The following is a 22,946-nucleotide window of genomic DNA, read 5'->3' on the forward strand; positions in this document are numbered from 1 at the left end:
CCTTCCCCTGTACCCTGTGCCCTCTGAGCACAGCGCGAGTGGCTCAGGCAGGGCGTGTGGCCCAATCCCCAAGGCCTGCCCCCCCTCTTGCACCCTGCCGCCTCCCATCTGCCCTGTGGGCTGCTTATCGGGTAACCAGAGCTGGGAGCTGCGTCCACGCCTGAAACAGGAAGCCCGGGCCTGTGCGTGAGCCCTGAGAGCCTGCAGGTGCCTGGGCAGGAGGATGGAGGAGCAGCGGGCACTCGTGGCCGCCAAGGACGGGGACCTGGCCACCTTGGAGCAGCTGCTGGAGGCTGGCACCCTGGGCCCAGGCATCGTGGACGCCCTGGGGGCTGGCCTGGTGCACCACGCCACCCGGGCCGGCCACCTGGCCTGTGTCAAGTTCCTGGTGCAGCGGGCCAAACTGCCCGGCAACCAGCGGGCCCACAACGGGGCCACCCCGGTACACGACGCAGCTGCCACCGGCAGCCTGGCGGAGCTGTGCTGGCTGGTGCGTGAAGGGGGCTGCGGTCTGCAGGTGAGCACAGGGCAACCTGGGAGGCAGTGTCCCTGTGAACAGAGGGAGGCGTGAGCTGTGAGCTAGAAGGTCCTCTGCCCTGGGCTCTCTTTCTCAGGGACTCACCATGAAAACCCCACAGCTCAGTCTGTGCAGTCTGTCTCTGCCCCCTCCCCCACCCCCCCTTCAACAACACAAAGCCCTTGCAAGCCAAGGCCACCTCCTAAACCACCTCGCATCCCCATCGCCCCCACCTCCCCGCATAGGAGCGCCTGGCCTTGCCGGTGGGGGTCCCGCCAGTTCTCATCAGGCCTGGTCCCTGGGGCCTGTCTCTCAGGATCTAGGAAGGGCCCACAGGCGCGCGCAGTGGGCACTTGGGCTCAGGAGCTGGAGCCCCGTGCGTGACTGAGGCCCTGATGCTAGAGAGAGGTCTCCAGGGTTCAGGGACAAGCTGGTGAGGGAATTTCTACCAGGGCCTGTCTTCGCCCTGTTCCTGCCTGTCTGATACCCCTTTGTGAGGAAAGACTGTGAGCAAGCTCTGACAGAGCCGAGTGGGCATTGGGGACCCACTGGGTCCCAGAAGAGGGAAGACTCACTGGTCACAGCCTGAGGCTGCCATCAGTCACAACTCCCAGGGGCAGAGGCAGGAGTGCTGCCTGTCCGTGCTGTGCCTGGGAGAAGGCCCCAGGCTGTGGCTCCCGCAGTGGAAATGCTCCCGGCCAGGACCTGTGCTGGGGGTGGGCACTCAGTGGGGGGGGAGGGGCCAAGGTCAGGAGGCCGCCAAGCCTGGCACGCACTGGTAGGCAAGCGGAAGCCTTTCTGATCGCTCGCAGAGATTGGGAAGGGGCATGACTGTGCTCTGACTGTGCATGTGGCAGGGTCACAGATTTTGACCCAGACCTGGCCTTGAGCCCTGGCCCTGCCTCTTACCTTGAGCAGGTCGCCTCAGAAGAAAGGGCCTCCCTGGCCTTGGAGGGAGCAGGGGGGAGAGGAGGGAGCAGAAGCTTCCAGCAGGTGGGGTCCCTGGCAGTGTGGACCCCAGTCTGGCTCTGGCCACACAGCTTCTGCCCAGCGGGGTGAGTCCAGACCTGCCACCCATTCCCCACCCTGCCTGTGCCCCGGTAGGACCAAGATGCCTCGGGTGTCTCCCCACTACACCTGGCCGCCCGCTTCGCCCACCCGGTGCTGGTGGAGTGGCTGCTCCGAGAGGGCCATGCAGCCACGCTGGAGACGCTGGAGGGGGCCCTGCCGCTGCACCATGCCGCTGTCAGCGGGGACCTGACCTGCCTGAAGCTCCTGGCAGCTGCCCACCACAGGTGAGGAGCTGGAGCGCCTCCCGTCGGCAGTCTGGGGGCCTGGCCCCTGGGGAGGCTGCACCCAGGGGGCAGAGAACAGCTGGTGGGCAGGCACACAGGGACAGGACACAGGGAAGGCCAAGCCTGGCTGTCCTTACGGCCGCACGTGTGTTCCCGAGACCTTGCATCTCAGCAGTGGAGCAGCGTTCTTATTCCTGGTCCCCCCATTCCCACCCCTTGGCGAAGGCCTTTGGGACTTGCTTTGCGGATCTTCCTCAGAGTGTCCACGCTGGCCATGGAGTCTCTTAGACTCACAGTTTTTAAAGTATTTTCTGCCATTTGAAAACTGGGAGACTTCACATTAAAACATACGCACACACATATGCACGTACACATATGCGCACACATGCACTTGCACATACACACGCACACGTGCACACACACACACACACAAATAGGAAGGACCGTGCCCCAGAGGCCAACATTCCCACTTGGCACCACTGCAGGAGCCAGAGGTGAAGTCTGTGTCACCAGGGGATAGGGGTCAGCCCTGGGCAGGGGATGACCCCTCCCTGCAGCTAGTCACTGGCCCTGCAGCAGGTGGAGAAGGAGGGGATTCGGGAAATCCCAGGACCTGCTCCAGTCCATTCACACCGGCCCCAAATGCCAGGCCCGAGTGCCCATGGATGGGTGAATGTCTAGTGTCTGGCTCACAATGTCCCCTTTTGCAGAGTAGGCTCAGCTCTGGGTTGCCCACTGCAGGTCCTGGGCTAGTCACCTGAGGCGCCCTCTGCTGGCCGACCCCAGGGGCGCACACCTTGATGAGGAGTGGGCGGAGCTGGATTCCAGCAGCCAGAGCCCTCATCCCCACTTCCCCGGCCTCAGCTGGTTCCCTTGGGCGATGAGAAACCTGTGCAAGCCTACAGGTGACTGGCTGGGACCCCTCAGCCGGTAAGGGAGCTGGAGCTGGCCTGTGCCGGGCCTCCCCTCCCCTCGATCTGGGTCCTTAGCTGGATCAGTCCCCACACCCACCCCTGTGACCCTTGGCCAAGCGCCCTCTGAACCTCGCCCTCCCCTGCAGCAGCGTGAACCGGCGGACACGCAGCGGCGCCTCCCCGCTGTACCTGGCCTGCCAGGAGGGCCACCTGCACCTGGCCCAGTTCCTGGTGAAGGACTGCGGCGCCGACGTGCATCTGCGCGCCCTGGACGGCATGAGCGCGCTGCACGCCGCCGCCGCCCGCGGACACTACTCGCTAGTTGTCTGGCTGGTAAGGGGGACCGGGTGGGGACAGGGGAGTCCCCGGAAGGCTGGCCCCTGCTCCTGCCTACTCCCCAGAGTCCCTCTCAGCAAGCAGGGCCTGGCTGCGGTGGGGGGGCCCACCGGGGGCCCACCCCTTGGATCCCCGCAGAACTGGGGACCCACAGGATTGTGGGGATGGGATGTGCCCGCCCATCGCTCCCAGCAGCGTGGGCAGCAGGCTCAGGCGGGTCCGGGATGCAGCCTCGAGTCCACAGCTCCAGGCTGAGGCTGTGAACCCGGCATCAGCAGCCCTTCCCCACTCCCCTAGGGGCCTCCTCCTCAGCCCTTCCAGCAAGCCAGCCTCACTCCCCAGGGGCCTTTGCATGTGCTGCCCCCTCTGCCTGCAGCTCCCCAGGGCCCCTCCACTGCCTGCCTGCCCACCTGGCTAGGATGGCAGCCACCCTGTGCCCAGCTCTCTGCTCTCCTGCCGTCTTTCCTCCATGGCACCAACACCCGACACACTGTAATTCTGACTTCTTTATCTTGGTGGTTGTCTGTCCCCACCCTGGGAGGCAGGGACTCTGTCCTGCTGCTGTGTCTCAGGGCCTGGCATGCAGTCAGGGCTCTGGAGATGTTTAGTGAGCAAATGAATGAAGTCTTCAGGATGAAGTCCCACTGCTCACCTGGGCCTCAGAGGCTGCCAGTGGTCATGTCCAGCCTCCCTTTGCCTCCCTTTTCCGGCACCTCCCAGCCCCTCCCCCCAGGCACTCAGCAGGGCCTCACCTTGGCACAGGCCAGGTCTCCCTCCTCCTGGGGTCCTCCTGCCAAGTGGGCCGTCCCCCGGAGAAAGCCTCCAGTTGTCACCCGCCTGACAGTCTGGGGCGTTGTCCTCACATCCCCTCCCCTGTAGGTGTGAGCCCATCCATTTCAGACCTGGCCTCCCCTCACCTGGAGGGACTCCTGGGCCCAGGGTGGGTCCTGGCCGTCTCTGGCAGCAGGGCCATGCATAGCACGTGCTTCACATATGAAGTGAGCCAGCAGGCTGTGTGGTGCCCAGGACAGGTGGGTAGGAGGGAAGAGGGACCTCTGAGCCCCCCAGAGTCCCCTAGAGGCTCACCCCAGGGAGGGAGCAGCTGGGGCCATGGGGTCCCAGGACCAGAAAGGCCTTTCCAGATGGACTCCCCGCCCCCCTCCCTGTAGAATGGCCGAGGGGGAGGGCAGCCTCCACCCAGCCTGGCCCACCCGCACCAGGGCTGGGCACCCTTGCCCTTGGGGTGCTGTCTGGTGGGAGGCCTCTGTCCCTCACAGACATGGCCGAGTGTGGGATGAGCCAGCAGAGCTTTGGGCTGCAGGTGACGCATGGACCGAACAACCAAAGCCCATCCCTCCCCCAGGAGGAGCAGGAGGCCGTTGACAGTGGATCAACCCCGTGGGCACGTCTCTGCTGTTCCCTGGCCTTTCCCTCGGGGTGAAAGTTGGCCACATTGAAGGCAGGAAGAGGGAGAAAGGGGGCACCCACATCCGCCAGCCCCTTCCTTCAGGAAGGCAGGGTTTTCCTGGAAGAGGCCCTTAACGTCTTGTTGGCAGACAGGTCATGACTGTCCCGAGGCCACAGTTCAGTGTGCCCATAGAAGTGGGTGGGCAACCCTCAGGGTCTGCCCCTCACACACCCCCACGCCCAGCTGGGTGCTCTGGACCAGAGACCACTGGTGCCCTCACAGAGGTGGGTTGCCAGCAGGACAGGGCCCAAGCCACAGGATGACCAGGGTCCGAGTCCAGCGCTCTGAGAGGCCTGGCAGGACCCGCTTCCCAATGTCCTGTGTCTGCATCTGTGCTGGGGAAGCTCAGGGCCCAAATGAGTCCAGTGCCAGAGGCTGTCAACGTTGTTTGCAGTCTCCCAGGTGCCCTCGAGGTGTTTGCTCATTGGATGTGTGAAACCAGCTCCTGGAGGTGTTCTGCTTAAGATTTGGGCTGGGGCAGATTTGGGGACTGGAGGCTCCCCGTAAAACCAGATCTCACCCCCAACACACTGTTCTGGAGGTGCCAGGCCCTGGGATGATGGCAGGCTGAGTGTGAGGAGCCGGCTCTGTCCCAGGACTTCCTGGGGAGTGGTGCCCCTGTCCCCATGGTCACCTCCCAGAGCTCCATGTCCTCCTCCTGGCGGCCACCCCCCAGGAGTGGTCACCCCCATCCAGCCTCACCTGGTCCCTCTCCCCCCTTTCTCCAGGTCACCTTCACTGACATCGGCCTGACAGCACGGGACAACGAGGGGGCCACAGCCCTCCACTTTGCAGCTCGAGGCGGCCACACACCCATTCTAGACCGGTTGCTGCTGATGGGCGCCCCCATCATGAGAGACTCCTGGGGTGGGACCCCCCTGCATGATGCCGCAGAGAACGGACAGATGGAGGTAAGGCAGCGCCGGGGGACTTCTGTTTAACTCATTAGTCAGTGAGGAAACTGGGAATTCAAAGTGACTGTATATCCACACACACATACTTACCCCCAACAGGGGTGGGATGAGGAGGTGAATATACAGATAGACGGATGCAACCCGGTCGGTATGGCAGGCAGGTGATCGACTGATTGGACTCCATCAGACACAGACATTTTGCCTTTCTCTGGACAAGAAGCATTGTGGTACAGTTTTTTGCAACCTACAGGTATTGCCTCAAAGGCAGTGAATGAGAAGCGGGCAGCGCAGAAAGTGTGTGCCTGGGGCACTCAGTAATGACTCTTTTACCCATTAGGTGCCTTTCTGATTTTCCCTGATATGCCCATTGGACTGTGTCCTCTGTTTCCTTACACCTGAGCATTTACAGAAAGATGCACACTTATTACATTGTATCTTGTTCTCTTCACCTGTATGTTAGAGTTAGAGGGGAGTACTAATTATTTTAAAAGTATGTGTGCAGCCCGGCCAGTGTGGCCCAGTGGTTGAGCATCGCCTATGAACCAGAAGGTCATGGTTCGATTCCTGATCAGGGCACATGCCCAGGTTGCAGGCTTGATCCCCAGTGTGGGGCGTGCAGGAGGCAGCCAATCAATGATACTCTTATCATCATTGATGTTTCTATCTCCCCCTCTCCCTTCCTCTCTAAAATCAATAAAAATATATTTAAAAAAAATAAAAAGTATGTGAGCAGGTAAATTATAGCATATGTGGAGTTCATTTTAGGATCCTGAATGAGGTGTCAGGAAATATTTGTGATAAAAAGGGCGCATTGGGACTGACATTAGGAATGGAGGGCCCTGGACTAACTCATGCTCAAGGTGCCTTCCAGCCCTGCACCCTCTGATGCTGCTCGGTCTGGGGTGATGGTTAAGGTCATGGGTTCTGAGAGCCATTGCTCTGCACCCAGGCTGCCCACTTTCTGGTGTCTGAACTTGTGAGGCCTCTTACCCTTCCTGGTGCCTTGTTTCGTCTTGTGTAATACGGGCCCCTTAAGCCCACGGGGTGGGGGAGCTGTGAGGAGTGGCCCAGGTGTCTACCCAAAATGGTGCCTGGCACAGTGAGGGACCATGGGAAGGCCTCACTGCCCCATCTCTGGGACAAGCTACCTCCTGGGGGTGAGCATGATGGTCCCCACAGTCCTGACTGTGAGAGAGCTGGTGGGGTGTGGGCGGTGGAGGGAGAGGCCAGAATGGGATGAGGTTGCTGTTTTTAATGTGTTTTATTTCTACAGTTTTCAAAAACCTATATGACATTATTATTTTTTATTCAGTACATGAATAAAGACATATTCAAACATATCCACAGATTTACCCCCTTTTCCCCTCAGGCCCATTCCTTCCGGCAACTTGGGACCCCACATGGAATTCCTTTCCCTCGGTCTGAGTGAATGTTTTAGACGGTCCCGTAGGCTGGGTTTGCTTCTTGTTCCTTTCGTTTGTCTGGAAACATCTTTATTTCATCTTCAGCACATTTTTGCTGGGTAGAGAACTGTAGGTTGGCAGTTTTTACATATTGGTGCTTTGAAAATGTCATTCATCACTTTCTGGCTTCCATCAAGAGGTCTGCGTGGCGGGGGGTCACTGTTTGAAGATCATATTTTCCCCTCTAGCTGCTTTTACTAGTAAGATGCCCATCGTGTCTGGTCTTCTGCAGTTTCACTGTGATAGGACCAAGGTGGATGGCTCCAACTCGGGACTGGTTGGACTTCTCGAGTTTGTGCTTGGTGTTTCCACCGTCTGTCAAGTTCTCAGCCGTTCCCTCTTCAGACACGCCCTCTGCATCCACTCTGCTGTCTCTCATTCTTCATTCTGCATTTTAGTTCTGGCTGTAGCTGCTGGTTTTCTGTCTTCATCTTTCTGTCTGGCTGTGCTGTATTCCAGATTGCTTCTTCAGGCCCATTTTCTGTTTACCAGTTCTTCCACCTTCAGTCCTTAACTTGGTTATTATTTTTACTAGAGGCCTGGTGCATGAATTCATGCACAGTGAGGTCTGCCCGCCCATCATGGCGGATCGGGCCAGGCTGGCTGGGGGGAGGGGACGTGGTAGGTTGGCCGGCTGGCCCTGCCCCCTGGTCGAACTCCCAGTCGAACTCCCATTTGAGGGGATAATTTGCATATTAGTCTTTTATTATATAGGATGTTCTCCACCTCTGAATTAGTCATTTTTCAAATCTACATGTGTCCGTTTTTCTGATTTATCATTCCATGCCTGTACTTTCCAGCTTGGTCTTTATTTCTTTGAAAGTCGTAAGCCCAGTTGCATCACAGTTGGTTAACCTCTTTCTGCAGGTCTGTTTGTTCATGTTCTGGTCTCCTTTCTGGTGCTTCTGGTCTTGTGGACTGTGCGATGCACATTATATTTGAGAAATGATTTGCAGGAGTCATTTGAGGCCCGGGATGTTGTCTTGATTGCCTCTGCCTGTTAGCATATGTGGGACTTGCGAGCCCAGAATCATCTGAGTCCACATTCCAGGCGCAAGGCTCCCTGGTGCCCCTGCATGATGGGGAGCTGCGGGCTGGCTGGCTCTGGTGTACTTTCCTCCGAGGGGGAGCCCTCAGCCTGCAGCGGCAGGTGGTGGGTCAGAGCCCACCTTAGGAAGCCCTGGTTTTTGCCGGTCCCCCTCCTCCCAGGAGGCTGCAAGGACCGCCCAGGTCATGACTTTCTCCTGCATCAGCGCTCTGAGTGCTGGGCTTATCCCTCCGACGCTGGTCTTCTGTCTTGGCCTGGTTGTTCCTCACTTGCTTGTTGCCTCTTCTGTGTTTCAGGAGGGGGATCTTGTCCATTTTCTGCATTACTGGGGAGGGGATGGGTCTGACCCACCTGCTTCTCTACTCCCTGACCTGGGTCCTTCTGCCCACCTGTTTTTGCTGCTGGCAAAGCCACCTCACAAATGTACAGACCAGTCTGTCACAAGTCCCAGCTTCTTCATGTAAACATGGCACACCCCTCTGAGAGTTGCTGTAAAAGTGGAAACTGGTTCTGTAGTTATAGCCCAGGACAAGGGCTACAAGGGCAAGGGGCAAGGTCGGGGTCAGGCTCCGAGCAGGGAGGACCCCAGCCATGCCGCCTTCTTACCACCGGAGCCCTCAGCGAGTTCTTTACCTCGGTACCTGGGTTCCCATACAGGATGGGGTGCTGGTACCTGCAGGGCTTGGTGCCAGGCAGGGCAGCTGTGGGTGCAGAGAATGCTGGGATTCTCAGGCAGGTTCCTCAGATGTTGGCAGCCTCAGTGTCCCACCTGGGAGCTGGGGATGTGGTGCCAGCCCTCCGTGGCGCCTGTGAGTACTGTGGGATCGGCTTGTGTGCCGTGGGTCACATGTGCCCCTCCCTGCAGTGCTGCCAGACCCTGGTCTCCCACCACGTGGACCCCTCCCTGCGGGATGAAGATGGCTACACGGCGGCAGACCTGGCGGAGTACCACGGACACCAGGACTGCGCCCAGTACCTGCGGGAGACGGCCCGGCCGGTAAGTCTCAGTCATCCTAGCTGGGGTGAGGGTGACAGCCCCCCCGCCCCACCGGCCCTGACAGACCAGTTAGCTAGAAAGCTCTATGTATACCATGTCATTTGCAGGACAAAGGTTCTGGGCCAGGGCTGAGCCAGCCCCACAGCTCAGCTAGCTGGGCGCTGGGACTAGGGATGAGTCAGCAGCCATGACTGGGCATTGACCAGTCGTGTGACGGGGGCTGTGGCGGGGGCTGTGGCGGGGGCTGTGATGGGGGCTGTGACGGGGGCTGACGGGGGCTGTGGCGGGGGCTGTGATGGGGGCTGTGACAGGTGCTGTGACAGGGGCTGTGACGGGGGCTGACGGGGGCTGTGGCGGGGGCTGTGATGGGGGCTGATGGGGGCTGTGGCGGGGCCTGTGACAGGGGCTGTGGCGGGGGCTGTGACGGGGGCTGTGGCGGGGCCTGTGACGGGGGCTGTGGCGGGGCCTGTGACGGGGGCTGTGGCGGGGGCTGTGACGGGGGCTGTGGCGGGGGCTGTGACGGGGGCTGTGACGGGGACTGTGATGGGGGCTGTGGCGGGGGCTGTGACGGGGGCTGTGACGGGGGCTGTGGCGGGGGCTGTGGCGGGGGCTGTGGCGGGGGCTGTGACGGGGGCTGTGACGGGGGCTGTGGCGGGGGCTGACAGGGGCTGCCATCTACTTGGACCAAAGAAGCCATGCTTCTGACTCTGGACCCCCATGGCCCTTGCTCCCAGGGGCGACGTTGTGTCAGACTGAGGTTCCCCACGGGTGGGAGCAAGACGTGTTCTTGGTGAGATGACCCTCATGAGGCCCAGCCAGCCCTTTGCAGCCCAGGAGGCAGCAGCTTCCAGTCCCCGCTCCTGCCTTGGCATGTGACCTTGACCTTCCCTGAGCCACTACGCAGTCTGTGAGGACAGGGGTCTGTCCTGCTGGCCCCATCCCCAGCACGTGACAGGCCGCAGTGTTTGTGGAATAAACAGGAGCAGACAGGTGGGTGAGCAAAGGGATGGATATAAGTGTGTGGATGGACAGATATGATGGTGAATGGACAGACCAATGGGTGGGGGTGGACAGATAAGTGGGTGGAGTCAGCAGTTTAGTCAGCATGGAGTCAGGCTACCTCCCACCCCTCCATTCCAATCTGCCACTTCTCCTTAGTGGGCACCCCTGGGGTGGCTGGACCCCATTTCAGTTGACAGCCCTGAGGCCAGAGAGCTGACCTGTCCCTGTGCCAGGTCCCACAGCTGGGCCTCCTTGTCCTTCGGGGCATCAGGACTAGTGCGGCAGGGCTGCAGTCCTCCCTGGCCCTGGGCCTTGGGACAGTCCTCACTCAGCCACCACCAGCCGAGGTTCAGGGGCAGCTCAGGTGCTCTGGGGACACGCTGGTGTTCTGGTTTGTCCTGACATTATAGTTTCAGAAGCAAGAACTACAGGTCTGCTGAAGTCATTTACTTCCTAATCATTTTACTAAATAGTCGATGTTTGGTTAAAGGCTGTTTCCCTGGCTTGGGCTGGAGGAGTTGGTGGACCTCAGTGAGTTGCTGATGTGGTGGGCGGAGCTTCACTGTCCATCCGCTAGGGGTGCCCGGCCACCTGGGTCCCTCCTGGCCCCTGTGTGGTCGCTGGGTCAGCCTGGCAGTGAGATGAGCAGGCAGGGTGGGGGGCTGCTTGGCTGCCAGGGAACAGGTCCCACCCTGCGTCCCTTGCCCGGCCCCCGCCCGGCCACGCTGCAATGCCCATGGCCAGGGCTTGTCCTAGCAGGGCCTCTGCCCCCACCCTCCATCCCCGGGCTCCTGCACATCTGCCAGCTCCTCCGGCCACTGTGTCCCACTCTCTTAGGTGGACGGGCTGGTGGGTGCTCTCCTGACACCTGGGATGTGGGGAGTGGCCCATCTCAGGTTACCTGGTGGTTCTTCGGGTCCTGGCTGGCTTCTTGGTGACACCACAGGATTCAAGGCAGCAGATTCCCCAAACCAGCCTGGGCTACGTGTGCAGGCCCCCCACCGACCTGCAGGCCAGTGGCACCCAGCCCATCCACATGCTCCCCCTGTGATGGTGGGGAGTGGGTGGGCTTGTCCGCCTCCTTCCGCCCACAGCCCCTCCGGCCTGCGTCTGGGCTGACAGCTGGCATGGCGCATTCAAATGCAGACCTTGGCTTTGGGGCTGGTGTGTCCAGTGAGCTTCAGGAGCCCATTTGGGTCTCAGGGTTGGACCTGCGGCCTCTCTCTTCTCCCTCAGTGAGCACCGGGGCAGCAGGGGGTGCCAGCCACTCGCCACTGGCTGGACCGTTCCCCCACCAGGACTCCTGCCTCACACTCCCAGGCGCAGGCTCGGCCCTGAGGGAGGGCGGCCGGCAGCTGGGGGCCGAGGCCCGGGAGGCTGTGCGCCTGATACAATATTGATGGAAATGCAATATCCAGAGGTCACCCGCGCTGGCCTCTTCCCATGTCAGGCTCGGAGGAGGTGGTGAAAGCCACAGCCACGGGTCCCAAGAGAGGCAGCCCAGGACCGAGGCTGGACAGGTGGAGACAAGACTTGCCCTGTGGGAGGTGCCCCCTTTGTGGGCTGGTCTGCAGGACCATGGGGGTCCTGCATGCTGCTGGGGAAGTGCAGGCCCTGCCTCAACCTCTCCACCTAGACTTCAGCCAAGTCCTTCTGCTCCCTGGGCAGCCCCTCTGCACACTGAGGGGTGGGGCAGGGGTAGAGGGGCCCCCTGCACCCTGACTCCCTCTTTTGAGGCTGGGTGTGAGTGAGATCCTGGTGGCAGCAGTTAGGAGCAGCAGCCCAGGGTGGCAAGCCAGGTTCGCCACACCTCCATGGCATCCACTGTCCTACTTGCCCCTGCCCCATCCTCATTACCACCAAGATTGGAGCGGCTCTGCCCAGCAGGTGGTAAGTATCTCTGAGACTCGATTTTCTCATCTGTAAAATGGGATTGAGGAGCCTAGTTGCAGGGTAAAAGAGACACCCATTGACCACCCAGCTGGCACCATTCCCTCCCCCCAGGTCCAGAAGGGTCCTAAAACCCCTTCCTTTTACAGATGGGGAAACTGAGGCCCAGAAAGGGCAAGGCCTCCCCCGGAAGCCTCCTCCCCAAGGGAGGGGCAGGCCTGGCTGAATCTCAGCCGTGGTGACCGGTGTCCAGCCCAGCTGTGGGTCATGATTTTGCTGGCCGGGTGGCATTACAGGCCTGTAACCCTGCTCGACAGCTGTCCTCAATGTATAATGCATGGTCGGCACAGCGCTGCTCAAATCTCACCAAAAACACAGCAAAGGAGACTGCAGGCTATGGGAAAGGCGCCAGCCTTGGGGCAATTGCCCAATTTGGGGGTAACACGCCCACTGTCAGGAACCCACAGGTCGGGACCGTCTGACGCTTCTTCTGGTCCTTGTAGATTTGGTTCCTGTCCAGGCCTAAGTGAGGAATGCAGGGATGTGGGATGCCCATTGCCGGGGAAACTCAGCAGCAGACCCCCGTCCTCGCTAAAATTCAGAGGTCACAGTGACACTGCAGTGACGAGGTCTGTGCCAAGGTGCTGGCTCTCTCCTTAACTCCCAACACCTGCAGAGTTCTTCCAGGAAACTGAGGCCCAGGGCACCTCCCCAGAGCTGCTCCTTAGAGCAGTGAGCAGGATTCAGCCCCAGGGACAGGGTGGCATAGGCCTCCCAGCTGCAAGTGCTGCATGGAGGCCCAAGTTCATTCCCCTGGGTCCCCAAGCAAGTTCCAGCTCCCTCCCTCTTCCACTCTCCCCAGAGAAGAAGGGCAGCTGCCATCCCAGCTGCAGCCACACACTGCCAGGGGAGGGGAAGCTCTTGCCTCTCCCCCAGAGCAGATTCCGTTGGGCTCCCAGGATGGCCAGGAGCAGGGCGGGCAGGCAAGCCCACAGCCCTGTCCTGGCTGAGTGGGGCCAGGCATTGGAGTGGCTCTTTGGTGAGGGCCCCTCCTCAGCCCTCCTCTGTCCATCAGTCTGTCACAGCCAGCTTCTATAGCTGTGCCTCGAGGCCTGGGGTCTGACCGACCCTGTTTGCAGCTCCTAAGCCAGGCTATGTCTGTCTCATGGACGCTGGAGAAGACGTGAGACTCCTGGGTCTGAGACACAGGGGGAAGGGCAAGCGTCATGTCTTGTTGGGTCCCTTTGCCCCCCAAGTCCCAGGGTTGTGTGATATGGGCCCAGATGGCTACTCTGCACCCAGGAAGTTTGCATCATAGCTGAGGACCCCAGAGCCTGGGCAGCCCCGTTTTATAGGAAGCAGGAAGCAGCCTGCACCTCTGTCTGGGTCCCCGCTGCAAACACGACCCTGAGAAACGCCAGGAAAAGAAGAGCCAGGATGTGGCATCCTTAGTAGGTGCGAGAGGCCCGCCGCCTGCCTCTTCCTCCACTGCGGGTGCCCCTGGGCCCAATCACAGAGCAGTGATTCGAGGGGCTCCGGTCCTGGCAGGAGTAAGGACTGGGGTCCCAGTGTCGCCTCGTCCCAGCTGCTGGGCCTTGAGAAAGCCCCTTGCCCTCTGTGCCTGGGGTTGTCCTGGGGGTGCAGGTACTGTACTGAGGGATTCCGCTAGGTGGTCTCTCCCTCTCATGTGACCGGGATCTCAGGTCCCTGGAGGGTCTGCTTCCCTGGGTCCTGCACTGTGGAGGGTTAAGGTGTATGGTAAGGGATCCCACATGCGGCCCCAGCCCTCCTGGCCACCTGACACCTCTGCCTTCAAATATTCATGCGACGCCTCCCATTCCTGGGGGTAGCAGCTGTGACAGCCCCGACAGCCCAGGACACCACAGCTCCCCGTGCTCGCAGCCCAGCCCCTACTTCCACAGGTCCTCTCAGCTTTGGGCAGACCACCCCTGAGCCTGCTGAAGCTCCCCAACTGCTGTGCTCTGGGGCTCCTGGATTCCTGCAAGGAGCGAGGCGTGAGGTGGGTGATGGCCGGGCAGACGGGGTTTCAGGCTGTGTTCCTGTCCAGTGGCCATGGTGGACGGAGAGTCCTGGACAAGAGTGTGACTTGGAGCCGGAGGCAGTGGGTGAAAACCTATGGTGAGGGCTCCCCCATGCAAGGCTCTGTGTGAAGTGAAAATGCACGCCTCTCGCCTTCTAAGCGAGGAAGAATTTCAAGGCAGAGCTGGCAGCGCGTCACACTGAGCTGCAGCGTGGGCCCCGGCCCGGCCACGCATCCCGCATGGGCTCATTTAACCAGGTTCTGGTCCTCTGACCCTCTCCAGCACCACCCAGGGGCCCGCTGGAGGGAGGGGTGCGGAGCTGCGGTCTGCTGGCCAGAGCAGGGTGCTTGGAGAGAAGGCAGCGTGCAGCCCTACTAGCTGAGACGGAATGGGGCAGCCTCATGCCAGACGGCACCGAGGCACACTGGCCCGGCCTGGACCCCAGGCATCTACCAGCTGAGAGACGGGGCCAGACAGCCTTCAACTTTCAGCTTTAAACCAAAAGGCTCTGGGGTCCTGGAGGACAGCTCAGGAGTCCTCCTGGAGAATTTCTGTGCCACTTAAGTTGGGACAGGCAGAGGTGGGAGGTGAGCACAGTCCTGCTGCTGGCAACACCTGCTGTGTCAGGGCAGCCTGCATGCCTGGGGCCCCTGCTCAGCCAGCCCCGTGAGTCCACCCGGCCAGGAGTCTTGGCTCCCGATGGTCAGTGCCAAAGCTGAGGCTGAGCTGGGGGGAGCACCTCCAGGCCAAGGCTCTTTCCGGCTGCTCACCCGTCAGTGCTTGGGGGCAGAGAGGTGGCCAAGGACAGGATTGTGCCCTGCCCCAGACACGGGGCAGGTTGTGGGGTGAAATGGGGGGTGATCCAGTAGCCCCCAGCATGGATTCCCAGACCCCAGGCTCCCAGGGCCAACTTGGTGTCTGTTTCCAGGCAGCCCAGGGAGGGTGGCCTGGACACTGCGTGATAGGTCTTGGGCACAGTGCCCTGCCCTGAGGTGTGGTCAAGAGCATGGCCCCTGCTTGTGGCTAAGAGGAGTTTCAAGTTCCTTGTGGTTTTCCCCTAAGCCCAGGGGCCAGGCACCTGCTCTTCTCCGAGGGGACCATTCCAGGTGGTTCGTCTCGGGAGGGTGTGTGCGTGCACATCTCTTGTAAGGCCGAAGAGAGGTGAGCACAAGCTGGACACCAGGTCGTAACCCAGCACCTGGAGCTGCCGAGTTAAGCTGCCTCTAGGGAGCCCATGAGCTGGGCCTTGAGATAGGGATTCCCTGGTGGTGGTGGAGACATTGGGGGGCACAGTGAGTGGTGGCACTCAGACAAGTGGGTGTTTGGGAGCCCTGGTCACCCGGTGTGGAGGGAATAGAGAGACACGGGGGACAGGACCTGGAGGGATACTTGAACCCCACTAGGCCTGTACTAAGATGCACGAGACGGGCCAGGCTAGCCTGGATACCCCTCACCTTCACCTGGGCCTCCCGCTGACCAGGTCTGTCCACCCCCAGGTGCCGCTCCTGATGACACCCCCACCCCCACCATTCCCCCCTCCTCCACTGTCGGCTGCGAGGCGCTCCCCAGAGGATGAAAGAGGGGGCTCAGGTCTCAGGAGCCCCACCTGTGAGTACGCTTCTCCAGGGAGGACGGGCCTGGGCCATGGGTGCCAGGAGTGGGCACTGTTGGCCTCACCCCCGACGTCCTTTGAGGGGGTGGGGGTGGGAGGGTAGCTGACTCCAGGCAACTGTGCTCAGGATACTCAGGACCTGGTTGGGGTCACCCCCTCCCACTGCCCAACCCCCAACTTCTTCCAGGTTTCCTTTGTTGTCTTTGTTGTTTTAAAGGGAGACCAATTAAACAGCCTCCTGCCCAGGCAGGGTCCCTCTGTGAGCTCTGAGCCCTGGGGCCTGGCTACCCTGCCTGTGTGATGATGGGCAGCCCCCTCCCTCTCTGGGCCTCCCTAGTCCAGAGGGAAAAACCCCTACAGACATGCTGCTGCTGTCTGTGACACCAGCAGGGGCAGGGACACAGTCCTTAAACTGCAGGTCACCACCAGACCTGCGTTTATTAAAATGGAATGGAGGAAAAAAAAAAAAGATGGAATGGAGCAGCTGAGAAATGTTCGCAGGCCCCTACGTAGTGAGGGCAGCAGCAGTTCATGGGGTACATTGTCATCATGTAGGACTGTGTGGGCCCGGGTGTGATGCAGAATGTGTTTCTCATCAGGGTGAGGCCCTGGTGTGTGCATCTGTATGAGGTTCAGGGGCATTGAGGGTGGTACAGGACAGGCTTTATGGCCCAATGGGCTGCATCAGGTCCCCAGACCTCTGGCTGTAGCAGGACTGGAAAGAGGATGAGAACTGGCCGTGGAATGGGATGATCACAATAAAACGCAGGCTCTCCAACCAGCCAGCCTCTGGAGGCCTGTGCACACCCCTGGGTGCTTCTGAGAGAAGGGGGCTAGTTGGGTCTTTGGCTCCAAATCCAATGTCCTTCAGGGAGGCCGGCTCTACCCCAGGTCCCAGGTCTTCTGCTCCCCAGCCCCCTGCCCTGGAAGCCCCTCTGATTCCAGTTCCCCCTTCCACCCAGCAGCAGCGTCGCTCAGCCCTGCCTGGCCTGGCCAGCCTGACCAGCCTCTTCCGAGGGAGCAGATGACCCACGCAGTCCCCCTGGGGATCAGCACCTGCGCCATGGCCGTCGCTACGGTGCGTTCTCACTGTCCACCTCTCCGTCTGCCAAGCCGCAGAGCCCAGCCAGTGTTCTCTGATGGGAGCCCAGGCCAGGTCACTGGGGCAGCCAGGGCCTTCCTCACAGGAGGGCGTCAGGTCGCGCCTGGGGCGCAGGCTGGCTCTGGAGGACACCGTGGGTTCTGAGGAGATGGGAATCTCAGGGCCACAAGCAGCTTGTCATCCCAGCACAGAAGGCAGGGGACCCTTCTTTGACCCCAGGGAGTCCCAAGCTCCCTCCTCCTGACCTCTGAACTCAGGATGCTGCTATCATGATATAGAGAAGCAAACATCCATGGAGAGGGTGGGCCTGGTGCCCACTGCCCTCCGCCTTGGAGCTCTCAGCCAGCCCAGGACCCATGTGGGGAGAGGGAGGCCCACTTCCTTTCTTGTCCTCTTTCTGGGCATGAGGCCCTCACAAATCCTGCCCACTGTTCCTTGAATGAGTCCTGGGAACTCTCAGGGCTGAGATGTCCTGTGCAGGTTTGAGAAATGCTGCACAGTGCTGCTCCCTCTTGGAGAGTTATGGGGGAGCGGGAGCCCCTTAAAGGCCCTGACAAGTCCTGCAGTCCAGAATTGGCCACCAGACTCTGTCATGCAACTGTTGTGCAAACTTGTTTGCCCATCTGCATGGCATACTCTGAGCAACTTCATCCCGGCCAGATACAGCAGAGCAGGAGGAATCTCTCCTTGCCTCTCACCCAGCAATCCCCGCCCCCCGCCGCCCCTGCCTCGATACCACAGGGGACACTGCTGTCCTTGGTCTCCCCACCCTCCCTGGCAGCCCCCACCGCCCCTCCTCCCTGGGCTGTGCTGGCCCCAGGTGGCCCTCCCTTCCTCTTCCTGGCAGGGCCCCCTAGGGGCCCTGAATTACCTGCTCTTGTTCACACAGGGGGCAGAGACAGTGGCGGGGGATACTCCCCAGGGCCTGGCTGCACTACAGCTGGATGGACTGCCCTCTGGCGACCTCGATGGGCTGGTGCCCACGCGTGATGAGCGCGGCCGGCCCATCCCCGAGTGGAAGCGGCAGGTGATGGTGCGGAAGCTACAGGCACGCCTGGGCGCTGACTCTGCCCGGGAAGCTCAGGTGGGGCTGGGCCAATGGGATGGGGAGAGAGGGGCGGGGCCAGATGGGAGGGGTGGAGCCAGAGGATAGAGGACAGGGTGGGGGGCAGGGGGGGTGGGATGGGAGGTTTGTCCTGGCAGGTTGACATGGAAGGGTTCCTCTGTGAGCTCTGAGCCCCTGGGGGTCCTGAGGCAGAATGGGTTGGCCCAAGGGAGGACCAGGAGGAGGCAGGGGTGGAGTGAATGAGGGATGGTGAGCAGAGGTGAGGTCAGAGAACGGACAGGCAGAATATTACAGGACCTCTCACTGCAAGGCCTCTGGGGAGCCTTTGAAAGTCTGAGCAGAGCACTGGCTGGTTGCTCAGTGGTTAGAGCGTCCACCCGAGGACCCAAGGGTCATGGGTTCATTCCAAGGGTCCATACAGGGCACATACTTCGGTTGCGGTTGCTTGTTCGATCTCTGGCCCTGGTCGGATTTGGTTTAGTGTGTCACTCTCACATCAATGTTTCTCTCTCCCTGTCTCCTCCCTCCCTTCCACTCTGTCTGAAAATGAATGGAAAAAATACCCTCTGGTGAGGATTTAAAAAAAAAAAAATCTGAGCAGAGAAGGGCTGTGGTTTGACGTGGACTTTGCCAGACTTCCTCTGCCCGCCGTGTGGACAGTAGTCCTAGAGACCTACCCTTGAGGGACACGGTTTTGTCTGAATGAGGTGCTCTGCACCCCTTGCCATAGAGCAGCCCCTGCAGAACAATAATACCCGTCACGTGCGGCTATTTAAGTTCATTAACAGGAAATAAACGTCAAAGCCCCTCCCAGAACAGTGGCCACTCCCTGCCCACGGGCTCCTGAGCTAAATACCCACTGACTGGCTCTCAGAACTTAGTGCAGAGTGTGCCTGGCACCAGACAGTTTAGGCCTCTTGGCAACCAGGCAGTAGGTAGCTCGCCTGTGAAATGGGCGCCTCCTCCCGGGGTTCTGAGAGGTAATCAAGAGCCCCGGGGCCTGGACCCAGAGAGAGCCCAGCTCAGGGTCCCTCTGTGTCTGTCCCCGAAGACCCTGAGCACTGGGGCAGGGCTGTGTCTGGTGCAGGGGGGCCCAGGGATTCTGGGGTGAGCCATCGGGAGAACCCAGAGCAGAATGATTGAGGCTGCCGTCCGCTGGGCCGCCTTCCAGCACAGAAGGCTCCCGAGTTTGGCAGGAGGGGCAGGAGGGCTCTGAGGAGAGAGGTCCTTTACATTAAACATTGGGGAGATGAGAAGGAGAGATTAGGCAGAGCAGACACCGCAGCTTCTTTGAAGGGGAAGGCTGGGCCCCCGCAGGGCTGGGGGACTGTCCTGAGCTTCAGTCTCTAAGTCCAGGCAAGAGCCAGCTGGTGTCCAGGGCTGGGCTCCCCAGAGGCACCGGGCGCCGGCCACCTCGGGAAGCTTGAGTCCAGCAGGAAGGAGCATGCCCTCCCAGCCACCCCACTGACCAGCCCCCCTGTGCCCAGGAGGACAGTGGGAGCGCGGGCCCCACGGAGCAGGCGGCCTGGCGGTACTCGCAGACCCACCAGGCCATCCTGGGCCCCTTCGGGGAGCTGCTGACGGAGGACGACCTGGTGTACCTGGAGAAGCAGATCGCCGACCTGCAGCTGCGAAGACGCTGCCAGGAGTACGAGAGCCAGCTGGGCCAGTTGGCGGCGGAGCTGCAGGCCCTGCTGCCTGAGCCCCTGGTTAGCATCACCGTCAACAGCCACTTCCTGCCCCGGGCGCCAGGGCTGGAGGGCGAGGAGGCCCCTTGCCCAGTGCCCGAGCCCTCGGGCCCTGAGGTGGCCATGGAGGCCGTGCCCGGCGGGCAGCCCCTGCCCTTCTGGTGCAGCCACGTCGCACGGCTGGTGCGAAGCATGTCGCTGCTGCTGAAGGGCATGAACGGGCTGGTGCAGGGTGAGGAGAAACCGGCCGGGCAGCCCCCACAGGAGGCCAGCAGGGAGGCCCCGGCCAGCCCCCCACAGAGCGAGGCCCAGCGTGAGATCCAGGAGTGTGGGGTGTCTGTGCGGACGCTACGTGGCAACTTCGAGTCGGCCCCCTACCTTCCCTGCATCCCAAACCTAGGACCCTGTGAGGCAGGGGCCCAGCCCGGGCAGTGCCCCAGAGGCTGCTGGCCTGCCCCCCTGCAGCCCCGGGGCAGCCCGATCGGAGGGGAGCCCGGGCCGGGCGACACCGAGGAGGCCAGTGACTCGGGCATCAGCTGTGAGGAGGCCCCGTCAGAAATGGGTGCCGGGCACAGCCCTGACCTGGCCAACTTGCGGAAGGAGCGCATCGTCATGCTGTTCCTCAGCCACTGGAAGAAGTCGGCCTACACACCCGCGCTCAAGACGGCTGCCTGCAGGACCCTGGAGGCCCGCCGCGCTGGGCCGCGAGGGCAGGTGGTGGCCAGGGTTCCTCCACCACCCCCACCCCCACCCAGCGAGGGCCCTCGGCTGGGCCACCTGTGGCAGCAGCGGACCATCATCACCCACCTGCTGGGCAACTGGAAGGCCATCATGGCGCACGTGCCTGCCCGGCAGCTGCGGCGGCTGAGCCGGCGGCCCCAAGGCCTCCTGTCTCCCGAGCAGTTCCTGCCCCACGTGGATGGGGCGCCCGTGCCCTACGGCAGCCTCACGCTGGACCTCTTCATGCTGGGCTACTTCCAGCTCCTGGAGTGCGACCTGCCTGCCGAGGAGAGAAAGATGCGCCACCTGCTCTGCTTCGAGGTCTTCGAGCACCTGGGCGCCCACGGCTGGGAGGCCGCGCGGGCCTTCCACAAGGCCGTGACCGATGAGGTGGCTTCCGGCCGCCGGGCCTGGACCGATGGCTTCGAGGACATCAAAGCCCGCTTCTTTGGCTCCAACCGCGGTCCTGCCTGGGACACTGAGCCTGGCCGCAAGTCAGGCCTGACCCCACTCGGGCCCCTGCCCCACACCACCAGCCCCAGTGGCGGCCCCGAGCCCGCAGCTCAGCAGCTGGGGTCCGGATCCCAGCGGGGCAGCTTCAACAGTGAGGACATCTGCGGTTACATCGACCGAAGCTTCGCCTTCTGGAAGGAGAAAGAAGCTGAGATGTTCAGCTTCGGAGACTGAGATGGGCTGGCAGCCCCTTCCAGAGCGGCCCTGGGGGTGGTTTCGGTTCTCTCTCCTCTTGTCCTTTTTCATCCACCTGGTGGCCAGGTGAGCCCCCGGCCAGGCGGGCAGACACTCAGCATGCTAGCGCCCTCCAGTCCTGCCCTTGACAGAGCTTCCTCCTCAGCTCTGGGCTCAGCCTCAGAATCCTTCTCACCCCCAAACCCAAGGAACCGCTCTCAGCTCTCCTTCGGCCCTGAAGTTGACAAATGGCTGTCCCAGCCCAGGCCCCTCTGCCCGATTTTCCCCTGAGCATGTGGGTGCCAGCCCATGCTTTCTGTGGGTCCTCCTCCCAGTGCCTGGGGGTCCTGCCCCTCAGTTTCTCTGGGGCTGGCGGCCCTGGCCGCGTCCAGACCTATGTGCCCTGCAGGGGTTCTGCCTCGGTTTCTCCTGTGGACTCAGGCCTGCCCCCCATGTCCCCTGGCCTCTCTTTCCCTATCTGGGAGGACAGGAGTGAATGGCAGAGGCCTTCCTGTCAGACAGAACTGCCCTCTGAATTCTCCGGGTCATGGAGGTGCTTCACACTGGTGCATACTGGTCGCCCACGGCCACCCGCTGACTCACATGTGCCCATCCCTGTGGGGCTCCTGTCCTCAGTTTGACAGCCCCGCCCACGCCACATGGCCCAGGCAGCAGAGACGGCTGCGAGACATGGCAGTGGCTGAAAAGGGCTCTGAGCAGAGAGGGGTACTGTGCTGCCCTCAAAGGTGAGCTGCCAGATCCAGAGAACTTGTGGCTGGGGAGGGGGCACACTAGCCAGGCCGCGATGAGGTTCAGCCTCTCCTGTGGCCACCCAGGTGTCACCCACACCTTTGAGAAAGGGGGCGGGCGCCCTCAGGGAGCCTCCGGAGCTGCAGAGCATCTCGTAAACAGGTGGATGGAGCCTACAGTTTATCCCGGCCCCAAGGGCAGCAGGATGATGGGCCCCAGGCTGTGGGGTTTGCCCAAGGGACTTTGGGGAGGATTTCCTGCAGCTGTTCCAAGGCCCCAATAGGCAGTGTGTGGGACGGGGCCTCAGGAACTTCCTCTGGCTGCCACCTCCCTGTAGCCAGGCCCCCTGACCGGCAAGGGCAGCAGATGAGTCGTGGAATGGAACAGCCCTCCCAGCCAGCCCACTTGGGGTCCCACGGGGAGAGACAGGTGGAAGATGTGGAGTCGGGAGTGTTAGGCGGCCAAGGCTGCCAGGCCCAGAAAGGAGAACATGAATTTGCTAAATAAAGACTCCCGTTCCTGGCCGGTCTTCACGTTGTGCTTGCTGCCCCCGGGGAGAGCTGCCTGTGCCCAGAGCGGGTCCCAGCACTGGGTGGGCACCAAGACCCAAGTCCTCATCTCAGCGTCACCGTCCTTAGCCCCGCAGAGCCTCCACTTCCTCATCTGTAAATGGGGTGCAGCGCTGACCTGCCCATGGGGGCAGCCATCTTGTGTGTTGGAATGAGGGTCATGGTCAGGGCAGACTGAGGTCCCATATGGGGGGGCCTCTGTCCTGAGACCACAGTGACACTCGTCCACCTGCGGTCATTATTCAAGGAGCAGGTTCCAATGAGCAGAGCGTCAAGCCTAGGCTCCACAAACACCTCCATGCTGTTTCTCAGCTCTTGGCCCTAAAGCCGTGGTCAGCAAATTGCGGCTCGCAAGCCACATGCGGCTCTTTGGCTCCTTGAGTGTGGCTCTTCCACAAAATGCCACGGCCTGGGTGAGTCTATTTTGAAGAAGTAACGTTAGAAGAAGTTTAAGTTTTAAAAATTTGGCTCTCAAAAGAAATTTCAATCATTGTACTGTTGATATTTGGCTCTGTTGACTAATGAGTTTGCCGACCACTGCCCTAAAGCATGACTGATGGAGCCAGACAGGAGCTGCCTGGGGCTGCGTGAGCCCTGGGAGGGGGGAGGGATGGGTGTCAGAAGACGTGGGCATTCAATGTCTCCATCCCTGTGCTGCCTGAAGGACCCTGTTCTAATGGCCGGGCAACAGAGGGGGCCAGGATGGGGGTGGGGTGGACAAGGCCTGGCCTCAGAGGTGGTCTTCTGGCTGGGGTGCTCAGGAGAGCACTGGGCAGGGGCCAGGACACCTTACTGGGACATCCCTGCCCACTTGCTGTGGCCTGAGGCAAGTCCCTCAGCCTCTGAACCGAAGTTTCCCAGCAGGG

At 61.2% G+C, this 22,946-nt stretch overlaps 1 protein-coding gene across 1 annotated transcript; it reads left to right on the forward strand.

Moving 5' to 3' along the window:
- The first annotated feature begins 208 nt into the window (after nt 1-208).
- Nucleotides 209-20,815, forward strand: ESPNL (espin like). The gene is made up of 9 exons (XM_080669502.1): nt 209-517; nt 1,622-1,812; nt 2,873-3,059; nt 5,259-5,441; nt 8,821-8,952; nt 15,383-15,494; nt 16,464-16,576; nt 17,490-17,684; nt 19,154-20,815. The coding sequence occupies exons 1-9, from the start codon at nt 224-226 to the stop codon at nt 20,759-20,761; spliced, it is 3,015 nt and encodes a 1,004-aa protein (XP_080525628.1). The 5' UTR covers nt 209-223; the 3' UTR covers nt 20,762-20,815.
- Nucleotides 20,816-22,946: the final 2,131 nt, after the last annotated feature.

This window comes from Plecotus auritus, assembly GCF_963455305.1.
Source record: "Plecotus auritus genome assembly, chromosome: 5".
Lineage (NCBI taxonomy): Eukaryota > Metazoa > Chordata > Mammalia > Chiroptera > Vespertilionidae > Plecotus > Plecotus auritus.